Raw genomic sequence first — 24,368 nt, forward strand, 5'->3', positions numbered from 1 at the left:
AAATCTGGGTTACTTTTCCTTTTCAGGCCTAGAAAGATAGATTTTGTACTAGTATGGAGCACAACATCACTTTCTAAAAAACTTATTTTCACCAATCTTCTCAAAGTGTGTGGTTCCAGAACCATTCCCATATTTACCTGCATCATTGCCTAATGGAAGAATATTTTTACCCAGAGCAAGCTGGAAATCGAGGAAAGCACAAAACCAGACTCCTTTTGTCCACGTTATCCTATCTCTGCTGCTGAAGTGAAACTTACCAAGAGACAATGTTTTAAATAAGTATAAATAACATTAATTAGAACCGGAGGAATGCAAGATCAATGAAATTCACGAGAACACAATTAACACTTGCTTACACAGTGTAGCAGTATTATTCATTTCTACAGCTAGATCGTCACAATCCTGTTACCCTGCAAAGAGAGCTGTCCTTTCTTACAGTTGATTTAAATAATTTTGACTGTGCTGCTCGCAGCATCATTCAAAAAAAAGAAAATATTAATTTACAAAATAACCCATTCTCCATATTTATTATGACAAATAGAAATCTTAAATAAAACAGCCTTTCTCTCCCCTCTTTTCCCCAACCCATCCCTCATTCCAATTTCAGGTAGCTTGGCACTGAGTAATTAAACATTAAAAAATCAAGTTTGTAGACTTCATACAGCTGCGTTTGGTGCAAGGAGCTGATGTTCTGGAAGAACTCTGTGGTCATTTCATCAGTAGTTCTCGTAGACTTTGCATAGGTGGGGAATTTCAGGTAGTTGCCTACTCCTGCCAGCTGGAGAACATAATTTGAATCCTCTTCAAGTGTTTCGTACTTTCCTATGAGGTCGTAGTGGATGTGGCACGGGTGGCAGAGGGAGTACACAGTCTGCCAGTGCTCGTTGAAGGGCTCTTCTCTTTGGGTGTGTGGGTCGATGAGATATGCCACGAACTCTTCAAATTTCACATCATCACCTTTCCGCAGAGCCTCCTGGGTTGCGTTTTTCCTCTGGCGCCTCACGATTTTGGTGCCGTATCGCTTGTGGAAGGAAGTGTTGTACTTCTGGGTGAACTTGTTCCTGTAGGCTGACACCAGTCTTTCAAAAGGCTCGCGAACAAAGAGGAACTTCATGTAGTTTTTCAAGCGGTGGTTGATCTCTGGGATGCTGTACTGGTTGAGGGTCTTCAGGTTTGAAGAAACGTGGGCTTCGTTGGCCGGGATTTCCATCGGATCACTGTACTTCCCTCTTCCCGTAAGAACCATCATGACTCTCTTCCAGTTTGTGCAGGCCACTTTGGGAACATAGCAATAGATCATTTCATGATCCTCATCCACGACCAGGTGCTTGAGATCGTTGGGTGTCAGCACACGGCGCTTCCTGCTGGACATGCTGTTTGCTCGGCATGTGTCTGTCACTTGGTCTCGTCTGATCTGATGAAGAATTGCTGTGTTGGACAACTGCAAAGGAAGCACAGGCACAGCAGGTTAAGGGCTGGGAAACTCTCAATGCCTTTTTTGCTTATTATACAAATTCATAGAAAAGCAGATCTTTCCCTGCATGGAATAATTCATTATGTGGCTGAGTACAACTGACACTATTCTAGAAGATGAACTGTTTTTGTCTCAAAACTTCTTGATACACACTGATTAAATGCTGTTCACAGAGCATCCAGAGTGTTGCTTTGAAGACAATATTAAGGAGCACAACTGCTCACACAGCATGGTGGCAAGGGTATTTACAGAACTCTCATCCTGAGATGTGGTCACTGCTTCTCTTAGGCCTGGAAAACAAATTTTGCCTCCACTCTGCAGCTAAACCCATAGCTACAGCAGTGTTGGACCTTTTGCTGCCAAGATAGGGTAGGAAGATCCTGAAAAATTTGACAAAATTAAAATACTGTGTGTTCTTGTTACTGGAGTCTTTTTGGTCAGAAAATTTAATAGTCATGGCTTGTTTCTTGGCTATGACCTTGAATATGGCTTATATTTATTCTGGCTACAGCCAGAATAAATGAAGTCCATGGATATTCCTGCAACTCTCCAAGAGGAAGACTCATTCAGACCATGCCAGTGCAGGACTCCTGTGTTTGGTTAGTCAGAGGTCTCTATGGCACGGGGCTTTTCTGTGCAGCCCTATCCTCACTGCTCCAAATACCTTATTACTTATTGAGAATAAACTGCATCAAAGCAAGAGTGGGAAGATGTTGGCAATGTTATTTACATTTATTTAACACTACTTACCTGTGAATTTCGAAGAACCTTATGCTCAATAACTAATTTAGCCTCAAAGACAAGAATTAAGGCAAGTATTGACCTTCCTATTTAATAGGCAAGGAGGTCTGAGATTCCTTCTTGTATGCTAGTCTTTCGAAAGTATTTATCTTGTACCTTGTTGAATTAACATGAATCACAGGACACTGAAAAGAAGTATTTGAGGCAATGAAGACTCTATGCACCTGCTATGTGTGTTCCTTTGGTTATAGGGGTCTTTCTCCCTGCCAGTATACCAGAAGAAAACAGTACATGCCAGGGAAAACCCTCTGTCCTTAGCAAATGGTTTTGCACCAGCTTGGGAGTTCTGAACCTCCAGTTCGTGCAGTCATGGGTCAAATCTCTGCTTTCAATAGCAGTACTTAGCCATGATTCATATTTTAAAAACCCATCAAAACTCAAAGAACAGAATCCAAATGAACTTTGGAGTTGAAACCCAAATGAAACTCCAAAATGGGACCAACACACTTGCAGGACTTCTGAGCTTTGCAGAGAAAAGAAATAGAAATTGTTTTGTTACAGACTAGTGCTAAGAGCCCAAGTTTCACTCACCCAAAGGGCAGCAAAAGCTTTTGCAGCATGTGAGCAACAGAGACTCTCCCTCTGCCTGGGCTGTGGTGGGTTGCAGAGAAATGTCTCCATGGTATGAGCAACACCAAGGGGGTGCTGCAGGTCAGCTCTGGGCGGGATGACTTTTTCTTCAAGAGAGGGCATATGTGGCGAGCCTGGGACCTCTGTATTTTGCACAGTGCTGCCCACCACTTCTCCTCTGAATTCCCTGATACTTTCCTCATCTCTTTTGCTCCTCTGTTCAGTAAAATGCTGGCTAGTGGTTAAAATGTGCACTAGCCCAGTGCAGTTCTTTTAGACAGTGTGGCTTGTCTTTTATGTGTGTGTGGTATCCCCCTGGATAACTCCCAGGTGCTCTTCAAGGGCAGTTTTATGTTACAGTCAAAGAGATGAGAAGCCAGATGTGAAATGTGCTTTGTGCTTCCTAGGAAAACTGACTGGCAGGGAGTTTCCAAATTAGATGTTAGAAAGCAGTTGTCAAGAACCATTTTTCAAGAAAATTACTTTTTCTGTTTAAAAAAAAATTCCCTCTTTCAATTTATGATGTCCTCAGAGCAAAACAGAAGTAATGGATCTCAACCAGCTCTATACTTGTTAGTTACCAGTCAATAATTTTCAAAGAACTAAACAAAACCCTATGCAAAAACACAGACATACAAATTCTCTTTTGCAAATAAAAAGCTGAAATCTCTCCTCCTGCAGATTTTAATCAAAAATCATATAGCACTGGAGTGCTGTTTGCCCCAGGTTTTGGAAGAAAGAGAGAGAGAGAGAGAGAAAGAGAAAAAGAGAGAGAGAGAAAGAGAAAGAGAGAGAGAAAGAGAAAGAGAGAGAGAGAAAGAGAAAGAGAAAGAAAGAGAAAGAGAGAGAGAAAGAGAGAGAGAAAGAGAGAGAGAGAAAGAGAGAGAGAAAGAGAGAGAAAGAGAGAGAGAGAAAGAGAGAGAGAGAAAGAGAGAGAGAGAAAGAGAGAGAGAGAGAAAGAGAGAGAGAGAAAGAGAGAGAGAGAAAGAAAGAGAGAGAGAAAGAAAGAGAGAGAGAAAGAAAGAGAGAGAGAAAGAAAGAGAGAGAGAAAGAGAGAGAGAAAGAAAGAGAGAGAGAAAGAAAGAGAGAGAGAAAGAAGAGAGAGGAAAGAGAAAGGCCTGAATATATTGCTACATTATAATATGTTAATGCACTGTATCTGATTTTCTGGTGCTGTTCTTAGGATAAATACAGAATTAAGTGGATGAGATTCTATGGTCTGTATTAGATAGAAGGTCAGATTTGATAATCTAATGGTTGCTTCAGACCCCTAATCTGCAGATGAATCTTTGTAGAGCTGTGCTTTGCTCCTGATTTCATTCCTCCATCAATAGGCTAAGCACTTCCCCATACATTAACATTATGAGATTTCAGACATTTAGAGTAAGGGGAAAAACGCAGCCTTAGTATTTGCAATTACCAATGAGCTTGTACTACATTAAATTAATTTAGAAGATTACACTTGTGCATTTTAAAGTGGTACTTTCCTCTCATTCTTTTTAACATGGGAAAAAAATGAAGAAATGGCATAAAAGCCACATTACTAAGTACACAGCTGTCGCCTTAGCACAAATTCTAGGGTTGTTATAGCACAAGGATTTTACATCTCCAGGGCCTCATACGTCCTTGAAGTTCTTTGAAATGCAGCTTCTATATGCGCTGCCTGTCCCTGGTCCCTGCAGCAGTCATCTGACTCCTCACCTTCACAGCAACATATCCATCTCTCTTCTCAGCACAGCCAACAAACACCATCTCTCCCCATAGCTAGCCAGCAAGCTGCAGCTCTCTCCTCACAGCTAGCAGCAAACTGCAGCTCTCTTCACAGCTAGTCAACAAACGGCAACTCTCTCCTCACAGCTAGCCAACCTGCTCTTTTGTAGCACTTGCTCTTATTGGATACAGGTATGGCTTGTTGAGAGGTGGGCCTGTTTTTAATCTTTACTAATTGGTTCTGCAGCAACTCCTCAGCTGTGAGATTACCTGCTGCACTATTTTCTTACATTCCATCTCCCCACACACAGCAACACCCCAGAGTGAGCTGTGCATGTGCTCTGACCTGCCTGGGGGCACACAGAATGCATATTAAATAGCATGCAACAGTAAAAGGGGATTGTCTAGTTCTCATCAATGACAGCACCCTTTGGAAGGCTGACAGATGAAGGGCCACATAGGAAATAGAAAGCTTGACTTCCTTTTTATTCCATTCTACTGACTTCAGTTTATTAAAACAAACAAACAAAAGATAAAAGGCCAATCTAGTGACTGTCTTAGAACAATGCCACGTGTATAAAGCTCATTTCTTCTGAAGCCAACACAGCTGATGCACCCTGAAAAAGCTGACCTACCTGCTTCCCCCTGAGACACAGAGTCCTGCTGGCTCTCCTAGAGGTTTGATGGCAACAGCCCCCTTGCTGAAGAGTGGCTGATAGGAAAGTCTCATTGAACTTGCTAGAGTGAAAGGCCAGGTAAGGCACCTGAGAGCCTTTAATGGAATCCTGAAAGAACCACCAAACTCTCCTTTACACAAAGGACATGCTCCAGCACCATGGAAGGTAATCATAAGAGCATTTTCAATATTGTATTTTGAAACCATACATTAACAGTGAGTTAGCTGATGGTAATATGGTTCCTCTTCTTTTAAAGTTACAGGCAAGACTTTTAAGCCACATAACAATTTCACTCCTGAAGCTGGTAAAGGGACCTGGAGAAACAGTAAGTTTAAATGACGCTGGAAACACATTTGTTTAAACTAGAGACCCACTTGGCCAGGGAAGAAGTGCAAATGTGGTCACAGCTAATGAGGAAAATATACCCCACAAATTTAAGCAGCCAGAGAGACAATCCAAGGAACGGATATCTTTAAACACATGGATGGTGAAGGACAAGACAAACAATTGGGGTCATGGACTTTTCTTCCCCCAAAGCTGTAGCAGAGGAGGCTACAGCAGAGTCGTGAGTGTGCAGCTGCTGCCTGGACACTGATGGCTGTATTACCAGAGGTCCCTGCTGACCCCTCAGTTCTAGAAACCACAATAAGTAATGGTGTAAATCCACTTTGGGAGAGGACACTTTTAAGCCTGTGTGCAGATTACCCTGAGAGCAGTGTGGGGATGGTGATAAAGTCTGTGCTCGGGTGCATCCTCTGACAGCTCAACTTGGACTTCATCAGGCCATTAAAGGTTTTGGGAAGATATCTGATAAAAGCAGCTGTTCTCCCACTGTTCTCCCCTGAAAGGATTGATACCAGAGATGCACTTAATATTTTTGTTTTCCTGCAGAAGTTGTAAAGGGGGACAGAGAAGAAGGGCATGTCAAGATCAAAGTTTTCTTTCCTTTTCTGAGGCAGCAACCAAGTTGAACAATGAAGCGACATGAGCAGTGGGAGACTTCTAAGCTCAGTGGCATTAAAAGAAGAAAAAGAAAAAAGTAGTCTGGGGACACTCTGATCCCAGAAGCTTCTCATCTCTATCAGTCCCAAAGTAACAAGGGAGGAAAGTCCAGCACAGTCCAGCACAGTCTGCCCATGTGGATGTCTTCTGTTTAGTGGAAGGTGGCTGTGTGTGTACAGGGGGGGCAGGAGGGTGTTTTGCGGAGAGCACTAGAGAATATGCTGACCAGAAATGCATATGCTAACCAACTGGCAGTCATCAACTCATTACAGGCAAAGGTTATTCAAGGTAAACCAGACTAATGAGATGGGAAGTATGTCCTTCTGGTTACTTAGGCACAGCAGGATAAAGCAATCTTTGAAGACCTTTCCAACCTTGATGGCCAAGCATCAAGTACAGATTTAAACAACAGGGAATTTTTTTTTTCTGAATATAATAGTCTACTGAAAACTAGGTGCAGAGATCAAGTCAATTCACAGGTACCTGTACTGAAATCAGTTTTTTAATAGAAGGATGGAAATACTGAAATGTCACTCAAAACAGGGTGAAACCCTTCACATTTACCAGGCAGGGTTTTGTTTAATTCTATTGCATTGCCTGCAGCTAGTTCTGTATTACTGTAACCAGGCTCACAACCAGCCTATGCTGGGACTGCTAACATGACACTTGATCATGGCAGACTGAAGGGCAAAATTATCAAAATTAGTTTAGCATGGAATAAAGAGGATAAATATCGTGAATGGCGTTTGCAGGCCCATTCCTTGCTAAATTGATTTTTGTCTTCAATTTCGCCCTAATGAAGACTTTGCATCTGCCTTTAATTCTTCAGTTACCTTTGTGTTTGGAGGTTTGGTTTGTGTCCTGTGCTAGAACTCTACTAATTGCTACAGAGCTCCCCTCATCTGTGGTCCATCAACTAAAAACCAGCTGACACCTAGCTGGGTCTATCCAGTACTGCTAAAATCAGCGCTCATCTCCACCAAATTCTTCTTAATAGTACTTGTTCAGAAGGGGTGTGTATAGCAGCCTCAGAATCCAGGGAAAGAAAGGTCTTTAAGTGAGAACTGTCAGACAGACTATAGGAGGCACTAATGGTTCTGGTGTGATATCAAGAGAGTCAGTTGTCTGAAATCTCAGTTATTATCAGCTCTCCTTCCCCCAGCCTATCAATTACACCATCTGAATTCTAGGAGGTATTTGTTATTCAATATACAAAATGTTTTTTAGTATTACTTTTGTTTTCCCAGATGCTAAAAGGGTGGGGGATTTTTGAGTATGAGGTTACATGCAAGCATGTTTTCAATCCTGTTTTCACATGAAAGGTGTGAATAAGATTCTTGAAACCTTGATGGAGAGCCTTAAAGTTACAAACATGGTTTAGACTATTTTAAGACTTGGCTTTTACAATTTGCATCCATAATTACCTAACTTAATGTATATATGTGCTATACACCAATTTCTAGATTGTATTCGTCAAAATGTTCAGCATTAGACAATAATGGGGAACCAGCAATTTTTCATACTTGACAGTCCAAGCATTTCTCAAATCATCACAAATAATTATTACTCTGTGCAGATTTCTACAAATGACAGTCAGACAATTGTAGCTGTACAAATCAAAACACTGTATATAAAAGAACAATTGAATTTTAGATAAAGGGATTTTATTAAACTGACCTGAACTGCAACATTTTTTTAAAGTAATAGCTTTGCAGCTTTTCATAGTTTGATTTACTTCACATTTCACAGCATATTAATTTTGACTTAACTTTTCCAAAACCTTTTCAGTTCCCATTGCAGAGAATGCACCAGGGCTATGAAAAGAAGGATCAAAGCTCTTGAAAGTAAAACAGTCATACACAGTAGCTGCCAACACTGTATTGCCAAAAATCCCAAATTGCTTCATACATTCCCTCCTTCCTCTTCTTATGCACGTCCCCAGCTTTGTCCCTGTGTGTCTGTGTGCACTCAGAGAAGGGCACAGCAGAGAAGGGTGAGATAATTCAGCATTACTGTGGGGACTACAATGATTTAATTAAATCCCAAACCCACATCAACTTTGGCCTTCACTCTTCTTTGACCAGGTACTAGACAAATACTACTTTTGTGCTAGAAAAAAAAACAACGCTGAAACAGGCAAAACCTGGCAACAGACACACATGCAGCCACAGATGCTGATACTATCCTGGGAAAACTTCGCAACTAGGTCATTAAGTATTGGCCTTTTCATCTTGGAGAGAAAGTAAAGTATCACAGAGAGGCAAAATGATGCAAAATCTTGAAAAATCAGACTGACAATAAATGACACAGCTGCATAGAAAATCAGCTTTTTAATCAGGCTAAAACTATCATACAAGTTACTGATCCAGGAAAAAAAGAACCAGCTCCCTTCCAATGCCACCTTCTCCTGCATAATCCCAAACATCTTGGGAAGCCTGTCCATTCCCATTCTCCCTAATAAGAACTATTTGCTATTAGGATTCATACATAGGGTTTGGGGCTAATAAGATAAATGTATAAATCTTGTAAAGTGTCTCCTCTGAACAAGGAGAGTGAAAAGTTGGAAGTCCCAAGGAAGATCATGCAGAAAGACCTATGGCCTGGCCATATAGAGGGTGAAGGATGTGTTGATATGCATACTGCTGTTCTGAAGCTCTGGAGAAATATTATAGACACACGGCAGGAAAAAAGTGAAGTGATTGAGTTTAAGTGGAATACATGCAAGAGGTAGGAAATCTTCACAGAGGGCCGGGGAAGTCTTGAGCTGGGAACACTTAAAGCAAGCAATCTTCATGCCAGTGGGCTTACTGTGATTTAATTTATAGAAGATGAGTTTGGAGCTTCGTGTTGCTTGTACAAAGAGCACTTTGCACTGTCTTCCTATCAGCCAAACAAAAGGAGGGGGAGAAGGGGAATAGATGATCAATCTTTTTTTTTTTTTTTTTTTTTTTCCTCTCACAACAAGAAGAAATAGATGAAACTCAGGCTGGGACCTCAGCAGCCATGGTGGGGTGAGGGTGATGGAGCTGTGCTGCTTTCCCATGGCACAGGCTCTATGGTGGGACCTGACCTCTCTGCACAACCGCCACAGCTGCTCGCTGCCGCTCTGGCATGAAAGGATGGTGTGTGATGAATCCGTTTGCTCCTGGCTCATTCTGTAAGTGCAGCAATAAATCACTTTTTGCATGAAAAATCTGAAAGGTCTGGCTATTGTATGAATTTCATTTTAAAATGAAAACTCTCTGTCCTTTCCCCTCCAACACATACATGCACATGGACAGACGTGCACACTTCTGATGGCTGGGGCTGAGCTCATGCTCTCCAGACCTGTGGGTGGAACCTGTAACACACAGGGACACAACTACTGTCCCTCTAACCCTCCTTTCCCAAGGATACTCTGCTGCTGTGCACAGGCGCTCGGGAAAGGGCCAGGCTTGCAGAACTGTCTTCAAGCCAGCAGGGACAGCAGACTGGCTCAAAAAGGCTTCCACTTTTTATCTCACAACTGCCAGGTTACAGTTGGGGCATAGATGAAACATTAACTGGCACAACCCAAACTCAGGGAAAAGCACATGGGTTGGGTAGCTCAAAACCAAGTGAGTGACCTGTAACTGCTGCACTCTGCTATTACATCTTTACTGTGCGAGCTGTAGATATGATTTTCAAGGAAAAGCTTGAGAATTGGTTAGGAAAAGGCACACCATGGACATCAGAATGATGCACAAGGAGGAGCACTGGGCTGGGCATACATGGAGTCAGCCAGGGTGGAGCTGGGAGTAGCCCTTAAAAAACAAAGAAACAACATTTTAACATAGCTGGCATCTAGGAGACAATGGAAAAACTGACATTTGTTTCTGTGTTGCAAGGAGTTGTGGTTACAGGGGTGAGATAAACTGGGTGGAGTGAGGAAACAGGATAGAGTAGATATGTAAATACAAAAATACATAAGAAATTCCATGAGGAGGAAAGGAATAATTTGGACTCAGTCTGGTTAGGAGTAGTAGTCACAGAGCTAAACAAGAGAGACTCAGATACAGGATAAATCCTAACAGAAAGGTAAGATACATCTGTGCTGAGACAGAATGAGGAATGTCCAGCTTTGGGAACATCTGTCTGCTCAAAAAGGGAAAAGGACTCAAATCATCCCACCACATAGGCAGGTGGTGTCTTTCAGGTCCTTCAAGCTTTGCAAACATGGGATGGTGGCTTCTGTAAACTAAGCTCACTATCATAAATCTCAGTATTTCGCGCACTCCAGGAGCAAGGCTTTTGGCCAACATTGCAGAGCCATACATGCAGGGGCCAGTCAGTGCTGTGAATGAAACCTCCCTGAGGAAAAGGCAACACCATCCACCTCCGGGATGGGCAGAGACCAGACAGGAGCTCAGACAGAAACCGCATGAAACCCTGCACAGGACGTGGGGAGGAGATGCAGGAGGTCTGAATGCCTGGAATTGTCTGGGACATATGTGCCTTGCTCCCCTCAGCAGCTCTGACCTGGCAGCCAACATTTATGGATTTCTCAGTAACACAAATCCTCCTCCTGTACCTCCAGGTTGCAGTTTAGGTGTCACACAGTCGAGTAGAAATACTTATTTTTTTCCTCAGCAGGATATCTGCTATTTTAAGTGAATACAATTTACTCGGTCCCATGCTAAATCCAGGTAATATGTTTCCAATTTTTAACTCAGTGTGCAGCACACCCAGAGCTTTTGAAACCCAAATAGGAGAAATAGGAGAGAGTTGCTGCATAGCTGGTTTCCTTACATATAATTCATGGGCTTTAGCAACCCCCTCAAGGAGAGGGCAACCCTGCAATTATGTGTTTAGTGTGTTTAGTTGTTCCCCAATCCAAGCAGGCATTTGGTTGGGACAATGGGACACTGTGGGATGTCCCTTCCAATATCTCTCAGCAGGTCAGGTGAATGCTACTCCTGTGGGTCAGGGATGCAGGTTCAGGCCTTCATCAAGAAATACTGTGTTGTTATTTTTAAGGTAAGAGGCTGGAAGTAGAAGTGCTGATGCCTGCCATGTGTAACTCTGCTGTAAGGTCTGCCCTGTGAGCCTTGCTCCAGTTTAACTGGATGGTGCCAAGGTCCAGAGAAGACAGGGAACAGAGAGCTAATCTCACCCTCCCAGAAGGTCAGTGTCAGAAACAAGAACAGATTGCAACTTCTATCTCAGTATGGCTCTCTTTTCTTGCAATGATCTGGATTAATTCATCCTGGCACAGACTGGCAAAATACCTAAACCCTTTGGGTAATGATTTTCTTCTCCTTGACTAAACTATCACAAATTAACATTAAGTTTATTTTACTTCCTCTTGGTAAGGTTATATTGTGCTCAGACTAAACCTTGCTAAGGTAACTTTTTCTGGCACGTTTGACTGTGCTGCTCAGTAAAGCTCACAGAACGTGACTAATCAGGGTTGCTCATTCTCCATGGCCTTAATTACAGTTAACTCGAAACCTTTCACTTTTCTGCTGCTGTTCAAAAAGAATTAGATGACCTCCTGCTTGAAAAAACAAAAGGTTTCTTATACTAAAATGCTAGCATTCATTTATATTCTTAATTACAACAGGCTTCCCAGGAAATTTTCCTGCTTCAGAATGTAGCACAGAAATTACGGGTTAGCACAAAAAGCCTGCTTCATCAATGGCTTCCTAGGTCTGATTTATTCTTTATTGAGATAAACCCCAGTGACTCCAGCCCCGAGGGATGCTCAGTCCCAAACAAGCCAACCAGCAGTCCTTCAGCCCAACTATAATTCTGTCAGGACTGGGCCCAAAGAGGGATCAAGACAAAAGTCAGAAGATGAACCATGACACAGGAGTGGAAATAATTTGCTTTTTCAATGTTTTCTGTTACTGTTGAAACCCTCAGCTGTTTTAGTCTTTGTACACAAAAATAAACCCACTCCCATAGCCAATCACAAGTGATTCTACCAGAGGCTGGCTGGGAGACAAAGAGCACATCCATAAGTCTGCTTTTCCTGCTGGCCACTGACACCTCCTCACCAATGCCAACATGCTCCACCCACTGTGCCCGCTCCACACAGACAACATGCAACATTCTCTGGATCCAACCACCAGGCCCTTGCTGGAAACTTCCAGTCTTCCTGGGTTCCTCAGCACAGAAATAAAAGAACAGAAAATGCAGCTAGGTAATCTTCCTTAAATCCTGACAAGCCTAGGATAACTTGGCTTGCATTTTTAAGCATCTGACTTCTCTTTAATTCTTCTTACATCAGAGCATGAGAATAATGTTAAAAGTCCCTTTTGTCAGCCATTCAAGACAACTGGAAGGTACGAATATTAGTATGATGCCTTATTCATTTTCGTCACCTCTACAGCTGCGTTTACTGTGATTTCTAAGGGTTCTCAGTGTCATCTAATAACAGATCTATTTAGGGACTGTGTACAATAAAAGAACAAATTCTTAGTGTTTCTTTAAATGGCAGCTATTTTTTTCAAACTGTCACCTCAACTACAGCCTGAAAGAAATTGCACATCATCCTCTCTTCCTTTTTTTTTTAAAAGCTCATACTTTTTTAAACTTCTCAAAGAAAATGAGCAGAAAAGGCCTCTCTGAGCTCAGCCTTCTGGGATCATTCTCTTGCTGCAGCCAAGTACTGTGTCCTTGCTCTGAGCTCAGGCTTCTGGGATCCTTCTCTTGCTGCAGCCAAGTAGTGTGTCCTTGCCCTCTGCTCCTTTCACAGATGCTGAAGGCATGCCAGCGTCTCATCAGCTCCCTCTCTATCTGCTGAAAGGGCTGGCTCCCTGTTCCTTACTCTCGTTCCCTTATCCCACCTGCAGCTAAAGCATGCCAGCAAAGATGGGAAGAAAACAGAGCTCCAGGACTGAGATTTCAGCCAGCTCTCGCTCCGCATGCAAAGCCCCCTGGAGCAGGTCCCTGCTGTCCCCGAGCTAACAAGCCTGCAGCACCAGGCAAGGGCCTTGGCGAGTGCGGAGGGCATGGAAAGATCGGGAGGCTCTGCCCTGTCCCTGAGCAGTGAGGCGAGGCGGACAGCTGCCAACCCGCAGCCCGAAGAGACGTGGTCTGACAGCCGGCAATGAGTCGAGGCATTCAGCTGCGGGGCGAGCGGAGCCAAGAGTGTGTGCTCTGTGAGGCTCCGTGGCAAAGCGCCTGTGTGCTCCGTGGAACCGTGCCTGCTGCTGCCGCCGTGGGGAACAGGGCGGCTCTGTCCCACACACAGCCCGGCCTGTGCTGCCTCCGCAGGCTCCTCGGTGGCACAGGGTGAGCTTGGCCTGGAGCTGCTCACAGCAGGGCCAGCTCCTCCTCAGCTCAGGTAGGACACACAGCCTGGCAGTTCACACTCACTGTGCAGCTTGTTGTTGTTGTCAGCTACCCCTGACTTCTGCTTGCCCACCCTTACCAGTCTGTTATGGTTTCCAGTCTGTTTTGCTTTCATAAGCTGCTTATTTTCTATTTGATGAACAATAATGCCAAGAAGTTAGGCAGGAATGCATGCATCTCCCTCTGTACATACCTATGGATACTTGTATATGCATCCCTACCCACATCCAAGCAGTAAGCACCCAGATGGCACAAGCAGTTATGTGGGTCACAGACCAGGACTAATGGGTGCTCCCAGGCTGTCCTGAATCACTGAAACACATTCTGATGTATAACTAGGTAGGATTGAAAAAACATCAGTGGCAAAGTGGAGGGAAAAAACACGTTTGTTGCTGATTTTTCTTAGTAGGGTGGGTGTGAGAGGGATCCATGGTGCATACTCAGTCAGTACCTGGAACTACTGCCTGATGATTTCAGTCAAGACAGCAGAGATGTCTGATGGCTCCTGAGAAATACTGGCAGTAGATGATGTTCTGGTGTAGTGAACAGAGGTTGTCCTTCTCCAGAGCTGCCAGGTGACATGGACATATAATTCATGGGAGCAAGGAAAAGTGACAAGTTCACATAATGTAGGAAGCCTGACAGAAGTAGTACACCTAAATTACAGTTTCTTGCTAAGAGAGCTGTCATTTCAGACACTGCAGGAGCTTCCACCCACTAGATCCATGAATGAAGAGCTCAAGGTTTCTCCTCCAACCCACAACATTGCCTGCTGCAGGAACTGTCTTGTCAAGGCAGGGAGAGCTGCCAATGCTCTGTGCCCTTCAGATGGGAGTGCTTCCATGGCACAAATGTCTCCACAAACATGCTGATAATGAGCAGTGGATTTTGCTCTTTGAACATATCCTGTCTTTTATGAGATATATCAGCACAGCTGACCTAGGGATTAACAATGACATCCAAACTGCTTTCAACCGTCTTAGCTTTGCATTTCAAATATAAAACTGATTTCACGAGTCTGTTTATCCTGTTGTTTCTAAATTCCTACGGATGGTTAATGCTAGCGGGAGCAGGTCACTGCACGAAAGCCCATTTGTAAGGACCATACTTAAACACTTTTGATCTGGTGTTTGCAACTCTATGTCCAATCGTGCAATCTATCCCATGGGTATCTTCCACTGATGTGTATCCCAGCCAGCATGAGCAGGGAAGTCTCACAAAGCCTCTTCCCAACTTCTCCTGTTTTCAGAGATATTAACTTCCTGCTTCATGACCTAACTTTATCTCTGGCTTTGTTTGTTTAAAAATAAACTTTGTTCATGGGGAAAGCAGTACACGAGATACACTGCTTCCAGGAACAAACTCTAATTTCATTCAATTTATTCTGCTTTCCCAGGCACTCTCTTACTCCAGCTCTCCCACCACCTCTCTTTGTGCACCTGCAAGTCCAAGCCCACAACTTCAGTCCCTCTTCCCAGCGCTCTTCAGAAGTGGTTTGGCCCCTTAACTCACCCTATTAACACCACCATGTTCACCTCAGCCCCAGGTTAATGCGATAGAGGGTCTAAGGTAATCCCAGTTATTTTAAGGTTAGCATTAACTCTTCCTTCCACCTGAGCTTCTCTTCCACTTCTGCCTCTCGCTGCTCTTCCCTCTCTCTCTCTTTGACTGTTCTCCATTAAACAACCCCTTTTGCAAGCTGCCCTCAACATCACTGGAGCCCAAGTTAAACTTTCAAACCCATGGGAGGGCTGGGAGAAGAGTGGGGGAGATGCAAACATTTTCAAAGGAAGACACGGATGCTATACAGGATAAGCAGAAGGCTGCCCCAAAACACAGGTATTCTTAGGAGATTGAGATAAAGCAGCTACCATACACTGCTACTTTAAACCTGATGCAGAACATCTGCTCCTGTTTTGCTTTTCATGATTCATGTCCTCTTGTCTGCAGCTCTGGAGAGAGAAAAACCACCTGAGCAGAGACAAACTGCTGGTTCACTCAACTGTTTCCAGGAGAAGAAAACACTTGCCAAGATGAACTGAGAAAACCTGAACTGCCCAACAGACAGCTAAGCTATGAAGAGCCTGCACATCATTGTTACAATATTTTTTGTTCCATCTTCACCCATTGCAGACAGGATTGTGCCCCTTCCATCCTCTGGACCCTGCTTAGTTTTTGAGGATCAATTGACATCAGTAAATCTCAGGGCCACAACTGCAGCCTCAAAGTACTCATAGTACTACTAACTGCAGCTTGTTAGAAGTACTATGAGATCTCTCAGGTCACTGTGGTGGGTAGTGGAGCGGACGTGAGTCCACAAAAACATGGGCATATTTTAGCTATGACCAGCCTCTTTAGGGACTGAAGGCAACAGATGTATGTTCAATGGGAATAAATGCTTATTCCCAAATAAAGCTCAGATGAACTGCAGAGGGATCTATCTGCAGGTGCTGGCAGGTGGATAACTTCTCCTGAGGCTGCACCTGGAGCCACTATTGCAGATCAAGGTCTGGGATAAAAATAACACTCAGTACTTATTTGGTACTTTTTCAATCTACAAACTTTAAAGCATCATCCCCACTTTCCAGATGTGAGAAGCCAGCCACAAAGAACCAGTTAGGTGTTGCTGCATTCTTCTACCATCTTCACAAGCTGAACCTTGTCCTCTTCCAACACCTCTTCTCTGTCCAAGTGCAACTGACAGGCTCAAGACTCAGCAACCTAAGGCTATCAACACTTTCAATTTTCTTCATCTTGTCTTTTTCTTAAGAGGGGAAATGGGATTTAGTTTTCAGCACTGGTTCCTAGTACTGCTCTGGGAGAATTTCAGAACAAGATATATCTCCAAATACTTGTCCTCCCTGAGGTTTCTAGTCCTTTCTGCTACAGACAGGCGAGGTAAATGGATTAAACTGGAGACTCAAGTTCCACATTGAGAAACGTGGCAGTAAAGAATGCCAGAATCAGTAGATTACAGATACACAAAGCATTCAGTTTAGGCTTACACCTTTCCCTCCTTGTCATTTCTTCTCTGAACAACACTGGGGAGATTCACCTTCGGATGTAACTTCCATAGCAACTTGGTGTCTACGAGAAATCAGTAACAGACATTTGGCACTGCCCATTGCAAAATATTTAGCATATTTTGCAGTAATGCATATAGCTTTCTATTTATCAAAACAACTATCTTAAATACCACTGAGATCTCACAGAAAGTCATCAGAGTTAAGTACAGTCAGAGTACTCGAAGATGTACCAGGATTTTTAAAAAATCACTTGAAGTACAAAATTAAAGAGTTTCATGTGTTGGTCTGGTTTTTGATTTAATAGTATGAGTTTGTTACAGCCCCAAAAATCAACCTGTATGTTACGCAAAAGAAAAACCAAACCATGAAGTTCATTGATCTGTAAATCTCATAGCAAAAAATAGAAGTTAGATTTTTTTTTTTCAATACTGGTTCAGTGCAGACAAGAGAAAGGTGAGAAGCAAACAGTTTATCTGGAATAGGTGGACAATATTAAGCCAACCAGTCCAATTTAGAGAAGTAGTATCAAGAAGCTGGTTAGTGGGTACAGCTTAAATGAAGTACTACAAATCTGCCGACTTGTTTCAGCCTACCGCAACTTACTCATTGGCACTAAAAATAACTAGAAACACAGCAGAGAAGGTGAAGGAAAACATGAAGAAAAGCAAGCAGTCTGAACAATTCCATTAAAAAACTTCCAAACAGTAACAAAACCACAGCCTGCCTGGGAACAGCCCTCTGGGTTTGAATGGCATCTGCTAAAGCAGCCTGGTACCTCCACATCAGTGCAAAGACAAGTGAATGGTCTAAAATGTCTGTCCATGGATGACAAGAGAAAACACAACATCAGTAAAGTTGTTCCCTCCAAGGAAGCAAGTGAAATCAGAGCCTGGCACTGGTGTTAGACAGTGGAGGGGAAGGAATACAGAGAAGGAAACAAAAATGATACTTAGCAAAAATACTGCTCCTACATCTCTGGACAGAAGAGCTTCCTTGGAGAAGGAAGAAAACTTGCTTTTGATGGCAGAGGATATCATCTCTCTGGGACAAGAGAGGAAAGGAAAACAGAAAAGTCTGTGATAGATTAAAACTACTAAACAAAAGAGACTGCTTGGGGAATTAATATTTATGAAATGCAAAAAAGATTGTAGCAAAATAAGAGATAACACAAATCTAGTAAAAGCAGAGTTGTTCTGAATTAAAAAAAAACCACAGATGCAGAGCCTGCAATCTGGTGCTGTACTATCAAAAAAACCAATTCCCCCCCACCCCTTAGGCAATGTCAAAACAAAAATCCCCACATATAGGCCTGGTTCAAAAGCTATTGAAGTTAATAAAAATTTCCTCTTGATTTCCAAATGCTTTGAAAATGTGTCTCCTTGGGAATTTCTGATGTTATTAAGAGACATATGCCAACACTATGACCCCTGAAAGAAACCCAGAGCTCACACCATGTTACACAGAGATTCTATAGGACAGAAGGGTTACTGCCAGAAGTCACCCAGCTTCTCTGCTCAGTAGAGGATGATGGCTCATCCCAAATCCTAGTGTGGAGCATTAGGGAGGGTTACCTGAAGTGTTATGGAGATGATTATTGTTAAAACTACATATGGGAGTTACTGCACCAGTGGCTTCTTAAAACCTTTGAAGATTTTCCCCCATCAGAGCTGTGATCTAGAAAAGATGCTTTCCCTTCCTGCTGAGGAGTATCATAGTGTATCATATTCAATGCATCACCTAGTCTTGTTTTTGAAGGACATTTGCTTTAGGGGAGGAAAGTATTCTATAATCCTCATGCACTTCTCTGTTGAGAAACATTTCTTTTATATTCTGCTAAAGTTAGTTTCCTTTCCCAATCCATCCCCCCTTAAATATACCCAGAAGATCATGAATGTGGAAATGTGCCATTTAGAAAAGGCTGAATGAAAACCACTGTGACAACCTAAATTCTGAGTTTGTTGCTCTGTATGTGCATTTCTTGGATGGGGCTTTCATTTTTGGTAAGGCTGTTTTTCATTTCCAGGCCATGGTTTGTTCTGGTTTATGCCCAAGAACTTTCACTAACAAAGCCTGATGGTTCTGTGAAAGGAGTATAAACACAGATGTGGATCGCCTGGAAAGGCAAATCTGTACAGGCAACTTCTCTTGGAAATACTGGCTTCTTCCTGGGCAAGAAGGGGTAAGTGTCCAGAGGGAAATGACAAGTCACAGGGGACTTCAGACCTATTAATATAATTTAGGAAAAAAAAATAAAATCCACACTGGGCTATTAGCAACGATCGGGTGTTAGAGTACAGGGAAGAGGCATAAAACACTGCATTAAACTACAACAGTTTTGCTCTACCTCAGAACATAAAGTTTATTGAATAGCTCCCAAAAGAGGGAAAAATGGATTTGGCACCCAGCAATAAAGTCTATAATTACTTTTTTAATAGAAAATCCACGAACTGCGTCCAACTCCAGTGCCACCATCAGTGGGAGCAAGACATACAGCTGGAGAAGGGCCCTGAGCTATTCCTTGCCAGGAGCCAAGGCAGACAAAAAGCCCACAGAGGAGTCCAGTTCTCCCTGTCATGCCATTAGAAAGGAGTAGTGATGGGTCTCATCACCTGCCCAAGGTCACCCACCTACCTGGAGAGCAGGACAGTGACCCATCCACTGAGCTCAGCCATGCTGGAAGAGCCAAACTGATGCATGTGTCTGGAAAACCTGGTGTTTGGTGATTCATGGATGCTTGAGCATTTCTAACCACCTGGTTTCCCAGAACTGGCCAATATGATAGGTTTGCTGCCAAATTGACAAAGTTAACAGAATGTGTGGATATGTGAAATCGTGAGGATGCAGCTAGGGATGTAACACATCACTTCGTGGAGATGTAAAAAGCTCTGCCTCTCTGAATCAGACAGGTTGGGCAGAAATGGGATGACTAAAAAGGTCCTCTAGCACCACAAGAAAACATTTTTGGATGTTACTTACACACCAAAATTTTATGTTCAAGGTTGCCTGAGTAATTTGATTGGTAGCTCACAGCTATACAGCTACTGTGAAGAATAACAATTACAATTTTGGAAGAGAAATTTTAGATGCATTTTTAAAATGCACATGCTGACACCCTTGTTTTACTTTTTCTAATGGTCCTGCCTTCTGTGCATTCATGACCTTCCTGAACCTTGTGTGAAGTTTACAAGGACTTGTAAATCAGTGCCTCTTCCAGACATTTAAATAGCAAGTGATTAAAACTAAAAAAGAAACTGCTTGACTAGTTCTGGTTGTGGTCATCAGGCATTGTTCCCTCTGCAGCTCAACAAAGCAGAGAAAATACAGATTATTCCCAGGCTCAGCTGCTGTAAATCTGACCCTAGACAATGAACAATTACTCACCACAACAACCTATCTTTTATATTTAAATTAGCAAGACCTGCAGATAGAGAAAACACAGGCTTTACTTACGAGATTAAGGAAGAGCACTCAGCAGTGCTCTCACTGCTGCACACTGAAGAGGTGAACACTAATAAAAACATGATTAGCCCAAGCCCATCTGTCATGCAGTCATAAAGCAGCAGCCTTTCACTGGGGACACTTTTGAACAAGCAAACGGTCTATGCCTATGTAGGAGCACGGGCAGTCCCCAGAATTACAAACTCTCAGGCCCACTGTGAAGTATGCAAACATTAACACTGCCCAATTAATGTGAAACTTGGTCATGCTGACATGGTGAGTCTGTGGCAGAGCCAAGCCACAGATGCTCAACAGTGTCCTGGTCTCCTGTCATCAACATCAGCTTCTGCAAGCAGTAAATATACCAAAATAACAAGACATTCAAAGTAAAGCTTTCCCAGTTTCTTGTCCAAAGTCTCCCTTTCTGTATCACACTTTTCAATTTTCTTATTGAGTTCAGTGCTCAGTGAAAAATGTGCCACCAACAAGGCCAGAATTAAGCACAGCATAAATTTCTACCATGTCCACATTTCACTGCATGAAGACTGTGGATTGGATCATGTGCCTTATGAAAATTAATGTCAAGCTTGTCAGTGACTTCAAGGAATTAATAATTTCCTCCACTGTGCTTGTGCTATGTCCAGAACCACGAAGGGCTGATTGCTAGCTGAGACCGGTGAGTGCTGTTCCAATAAATGGTAAAATAATGGAGAAACTAAGCAAACCCAAATTAAAAGGCAAAGAAAATGAAAAACAGCGGGAACATAGACAAATAACATTAACATACTTTGCCGCTTTACGGCAATGTTCTTGTCATTAGAAAGCCAGTTGTAAGAGGTTTTCTTTCAAATGCCTTAGGGTAGAGCATCAACAGCAGTTCCAGAAGAAAGCACCACTTTATATAATGAGGGAATGCACAAAAGTTTTTTGTAAAAAAAAACCCCACAAAGCAGAAAATCTACAAGTGTTTTCAGACTCTATGCCTCTACAGGGCTACTCTGTTTCATCAGCCTCAAATGATGGAAACTGTCCAGCAGTGATGAAAATATCTACCTGAGAAAGTTATGAGAATTCTTGCAGGATGCAATGCATCCTGCTGAGGGCTCAGCGAATGGCCCACTGACACAAGGGAGATTTATATTATGAGGACAGCTGCCCTTGGGTTTTATTATTAAGCTTCACAGCCAAGTTTTCATACAGAAGGAATTGGAAAAAAAAAAAGACAAAAGAAAGTATTTTGATATCCTAAGCATGAGTCCAGTCTTCAAAGTTTACACAGTGATGTGACTGAGAACCGCAAACAGATGAGAAGAATCTGATGTCTAGATGAACACACTGACAGTTCTCTGCAGGTGCCTTCTCTGGTGCTAGGGTTTGTTTTAAGATCTCTTGCTTTGAAGAACTTAATAGAGACATCAAGGGTTGGTAAGTTCTGACCTGAAGACACTTTCCCAAACTTACAGGTCATTTTTTCCTGCCTCTGCAGACACAAGGAGCCAATGGGACGGTCATGCCAAGGCAGTTATTTCATGCTCTGAGTAACATTCCAATATCTGTTACCAGATTTTTGGAACAGCAAGTTCTTATTTTGGGCAAATCCCATGTGAAGGGCATGCTTCAGTAGACAGATGGATATACTCAGCTTATTGATATAGCATAACTATTATTAGATGCACAAACAGCTACTGCCTTGTGCTTCATATGTTAAAAACTAGTCATGCAGAATCCTGTTAATGCAATAGAGCAATACAGATATTGTAAGTGAAAGAGGAGTGCTCTTATCTCAATATTCTAATTTTGATCAAAAAGATTAGCTGCTTTACACTTCACGGTTCAGATGAAGTGCAGTGCATCTGTAAGTGGCTGGGGAGCCTTATTCATAGGTAAGAGGAACAGGTGCCTCCATTGGAAATTTCTGTATTACACAATCACATCAATTTCCATATTGCACACAATGGCTACAAGACAGAATATTGTCTAGGGGTGCATGCAAAGATGTAGGAATGCCCAACCAGGAGCTTATGGGCTGATCTATGGAGAGCCAGAACAAAAACCTTCCTGTTTCTACCTGTGATTTATACAGGGCTGCAGCAGGCTGACATTTTTTTGTATGCATAGACTCTGGCAATCTGACCATAAAATTTCTGCTTTCAGATCCATAATGCCCAGAGGATTGGGTAATGTCAATGAAATTCCCTCTTGGGGACCGAATAAAACATGAGAAAGATGGGTACAGAGACCTGAGAGAGAAATTCTTGCCCTGCAGTTGAAAAGGCTGATTTCTGGATGGTGCTCAGGAAAATGCCTGGCTCATGCCACTGTCAGTCACTTCAGTCACTGCACAGCACAGGCACTGGGTTTCCACTACCTTGGACCCTTTTGCAGCCATATCTATGAAGAGGATCAGATTAAAACTTCCAGCCTTTCAGGCAGGCAGCCTAGCACACAACTGGGACTTGCACCAGAGACAGGGTTACGCCCTGTGTTCAAGCCTCAGTAGTCTGTGACATTGAGCAGTCAGGGAAAGGTGTCCCTGCTCATGGCAGGGGGGTGGAATTAGGTGATCTGCAAGGTCTCTTCCAACCCAAACCATTCTGTGATTCTATGAATAGTGACCTGCATTGCAGCAGGCCATATGAACATATTCCACACTCAACTCTCAGACATGATGTGTTTGTTTGTTTGTGAGGCCCACCAGATGGGGAATCATGTAAAAAAATTACTCTGCGATGTGACAGCAGCATTTCCCTTCCTTTCGAGAACCACAGAATAGACAGGGGAAACAGCAGGATCTGGATGATGCAAAATAAGGAATAAGGTTCCCTGACCCCTGGGCATCCACACCTTGACCCTGGATTGACTGTGCATGAGCTGGAGAAGAGCCCATAGTTGCTACCTCATCATCTACATCACCAGACCCAGCTAGGCAGGTTGGTCACCCAAGCTGACTGTTCCAACACTTGACAACCCTTTCAGTAAAGACATTTTTCCTAATTCCTATCTAAAACTCACTTGACACAACTTGAGGCCATTTCCTCTTGTCCTGTGACTGGGAGAAGAGACTCACCCCCCCACCTGGCTACAAGCTCCTGTCAGGCACTTGTGGAGAACAAGGTTTCCTGTCTGCCTCCTTTTCTCCAAGCTAAACAACCCCAGCTCCCTCAGATGCTTCTCACAGGACTTGTGCTCTAAAAAGTACACATATTGCCCCAAATAAGTATGAAAACCAAAAGTAACAAAATTCACCGGGCTTTTTTCTTCAGCAAAATTCAGTTTATGAAAGTTCTATGTGTGATTTCAGTTGAAAGTAACAGGCCTAGTCCAAAGCCCCTGTAAGAGTTTATCCTGCTGCAATTCCCACAGCCTTGACATACTGTCAAGCTGTGCAAATGTTACAACACATCACTGCTCTGCGGGTTAATAGTGCTGAGTGCTGGCCTGAGCTCTGCTCCCACCAAAGTCATGCTAATGACATTAACTCCCCACTTCAGTTGGGAATTAATTATTATAATGGTGAGTGCTGGTTGAAAATCTCACTTCTTTAACATTGTAGGCTGGGTTTTTTTTTCTTAATTATTATAATTTCAATTGAGAACAGCGAAGTTGGTAGAATTATAGAAAGAATAGCAAAGAAATATTAGAGTCATTGCACAATATCTGAGTAACTGGCAAGGCTCATCTGACCATTTACTCCCCCTCTAAATGGGGTCTGTAAATAAGCATTGAACAATTATATAACCCATGTGCTGAATTTTATTTTGGCTATAATAATAAAAGCCATGGAGAGAGATTCAGGATAACATGACTCCTCACTTGACTGCACACAAACAGCATTTACATTCTGATGATGCATTTAGCCCTCAGAGTACAAAGAGAGTTTTACCTTTTTTTCCTTTTTTTTTCCTGCATCAATTTGCATGAGAAGTACAGAGCATTTAGTCTTTGAATTAATCAAAATATCTCTGCCTTCACTGAATAAATATATTTGAATACATGAATAAATAATATATTGAGTAAAATAATGAAACTCATTTAAAATGAAGCCGAGAATGAGGTCATAGTTTTTATTAAATGTGACATTTTCCACAGTGTTTACACTGCAAGAGATAATGGCCTGTATATTTTCAAGCGGGTAACAAACCATCAAAAATCAACTTTAGATAAATTAAAGTAGCTAAATTTTCATCTGGCTCTGGGCTTTTAACCTGACTTTCAGAAGATCAGGTTAAGATTATTCAAGATGAAACTTAAGCTTATGTGTCCAGGATGAAAATCTTCATTTAAACTAAAAGGAACCACTTAATTGCCAGGCAGTCCTAAGGACTAAAAGTCCAACTGAAAGGTCAATCTGGC

The 24,368-nt window shown here is 42.6% G+C and overlaps 1 protein-coding gene across 3 annotated transcripts in view; it reads right to left on the reverse strand.

The window, feature by feature from the left end:
- Window positions 1-592: 592 nt before the first annotated feature.
- The window catches only part of CHST11 (carbohydrate sulfotransferase 11), a gene marked incomplete at both ends in the record, with an annotated part of 157,235 nt that continues 133,459 nt past the window's right edge, over window positions 593-24,368 (reverse strand). For all 3 annotated transcript variants that reach the window (XM_084206319.1, XM_084206320.1, XM_084206321.1), the window contains one exon: window positions 593-1,441. In XM_084206319.1, coding sequence (XP_084062445.1) covers window positions 593-1,441 — 849 coding nt within the window. The remainder of the gene's footprint in view (window positions 1,442-24,368) is intronic.

Source organism: Fringilla coelebs, assembly GCF_963513975.1.
Source record: "Fringilla coelebs genome assembly, chromosome: 5".
NCBI classification, from domain to species: Eukaryota; Metazoa; Chordata; class Aves; order Passeriformes; family Fringillidae; genus Fringilla; species Fringilla coelebs.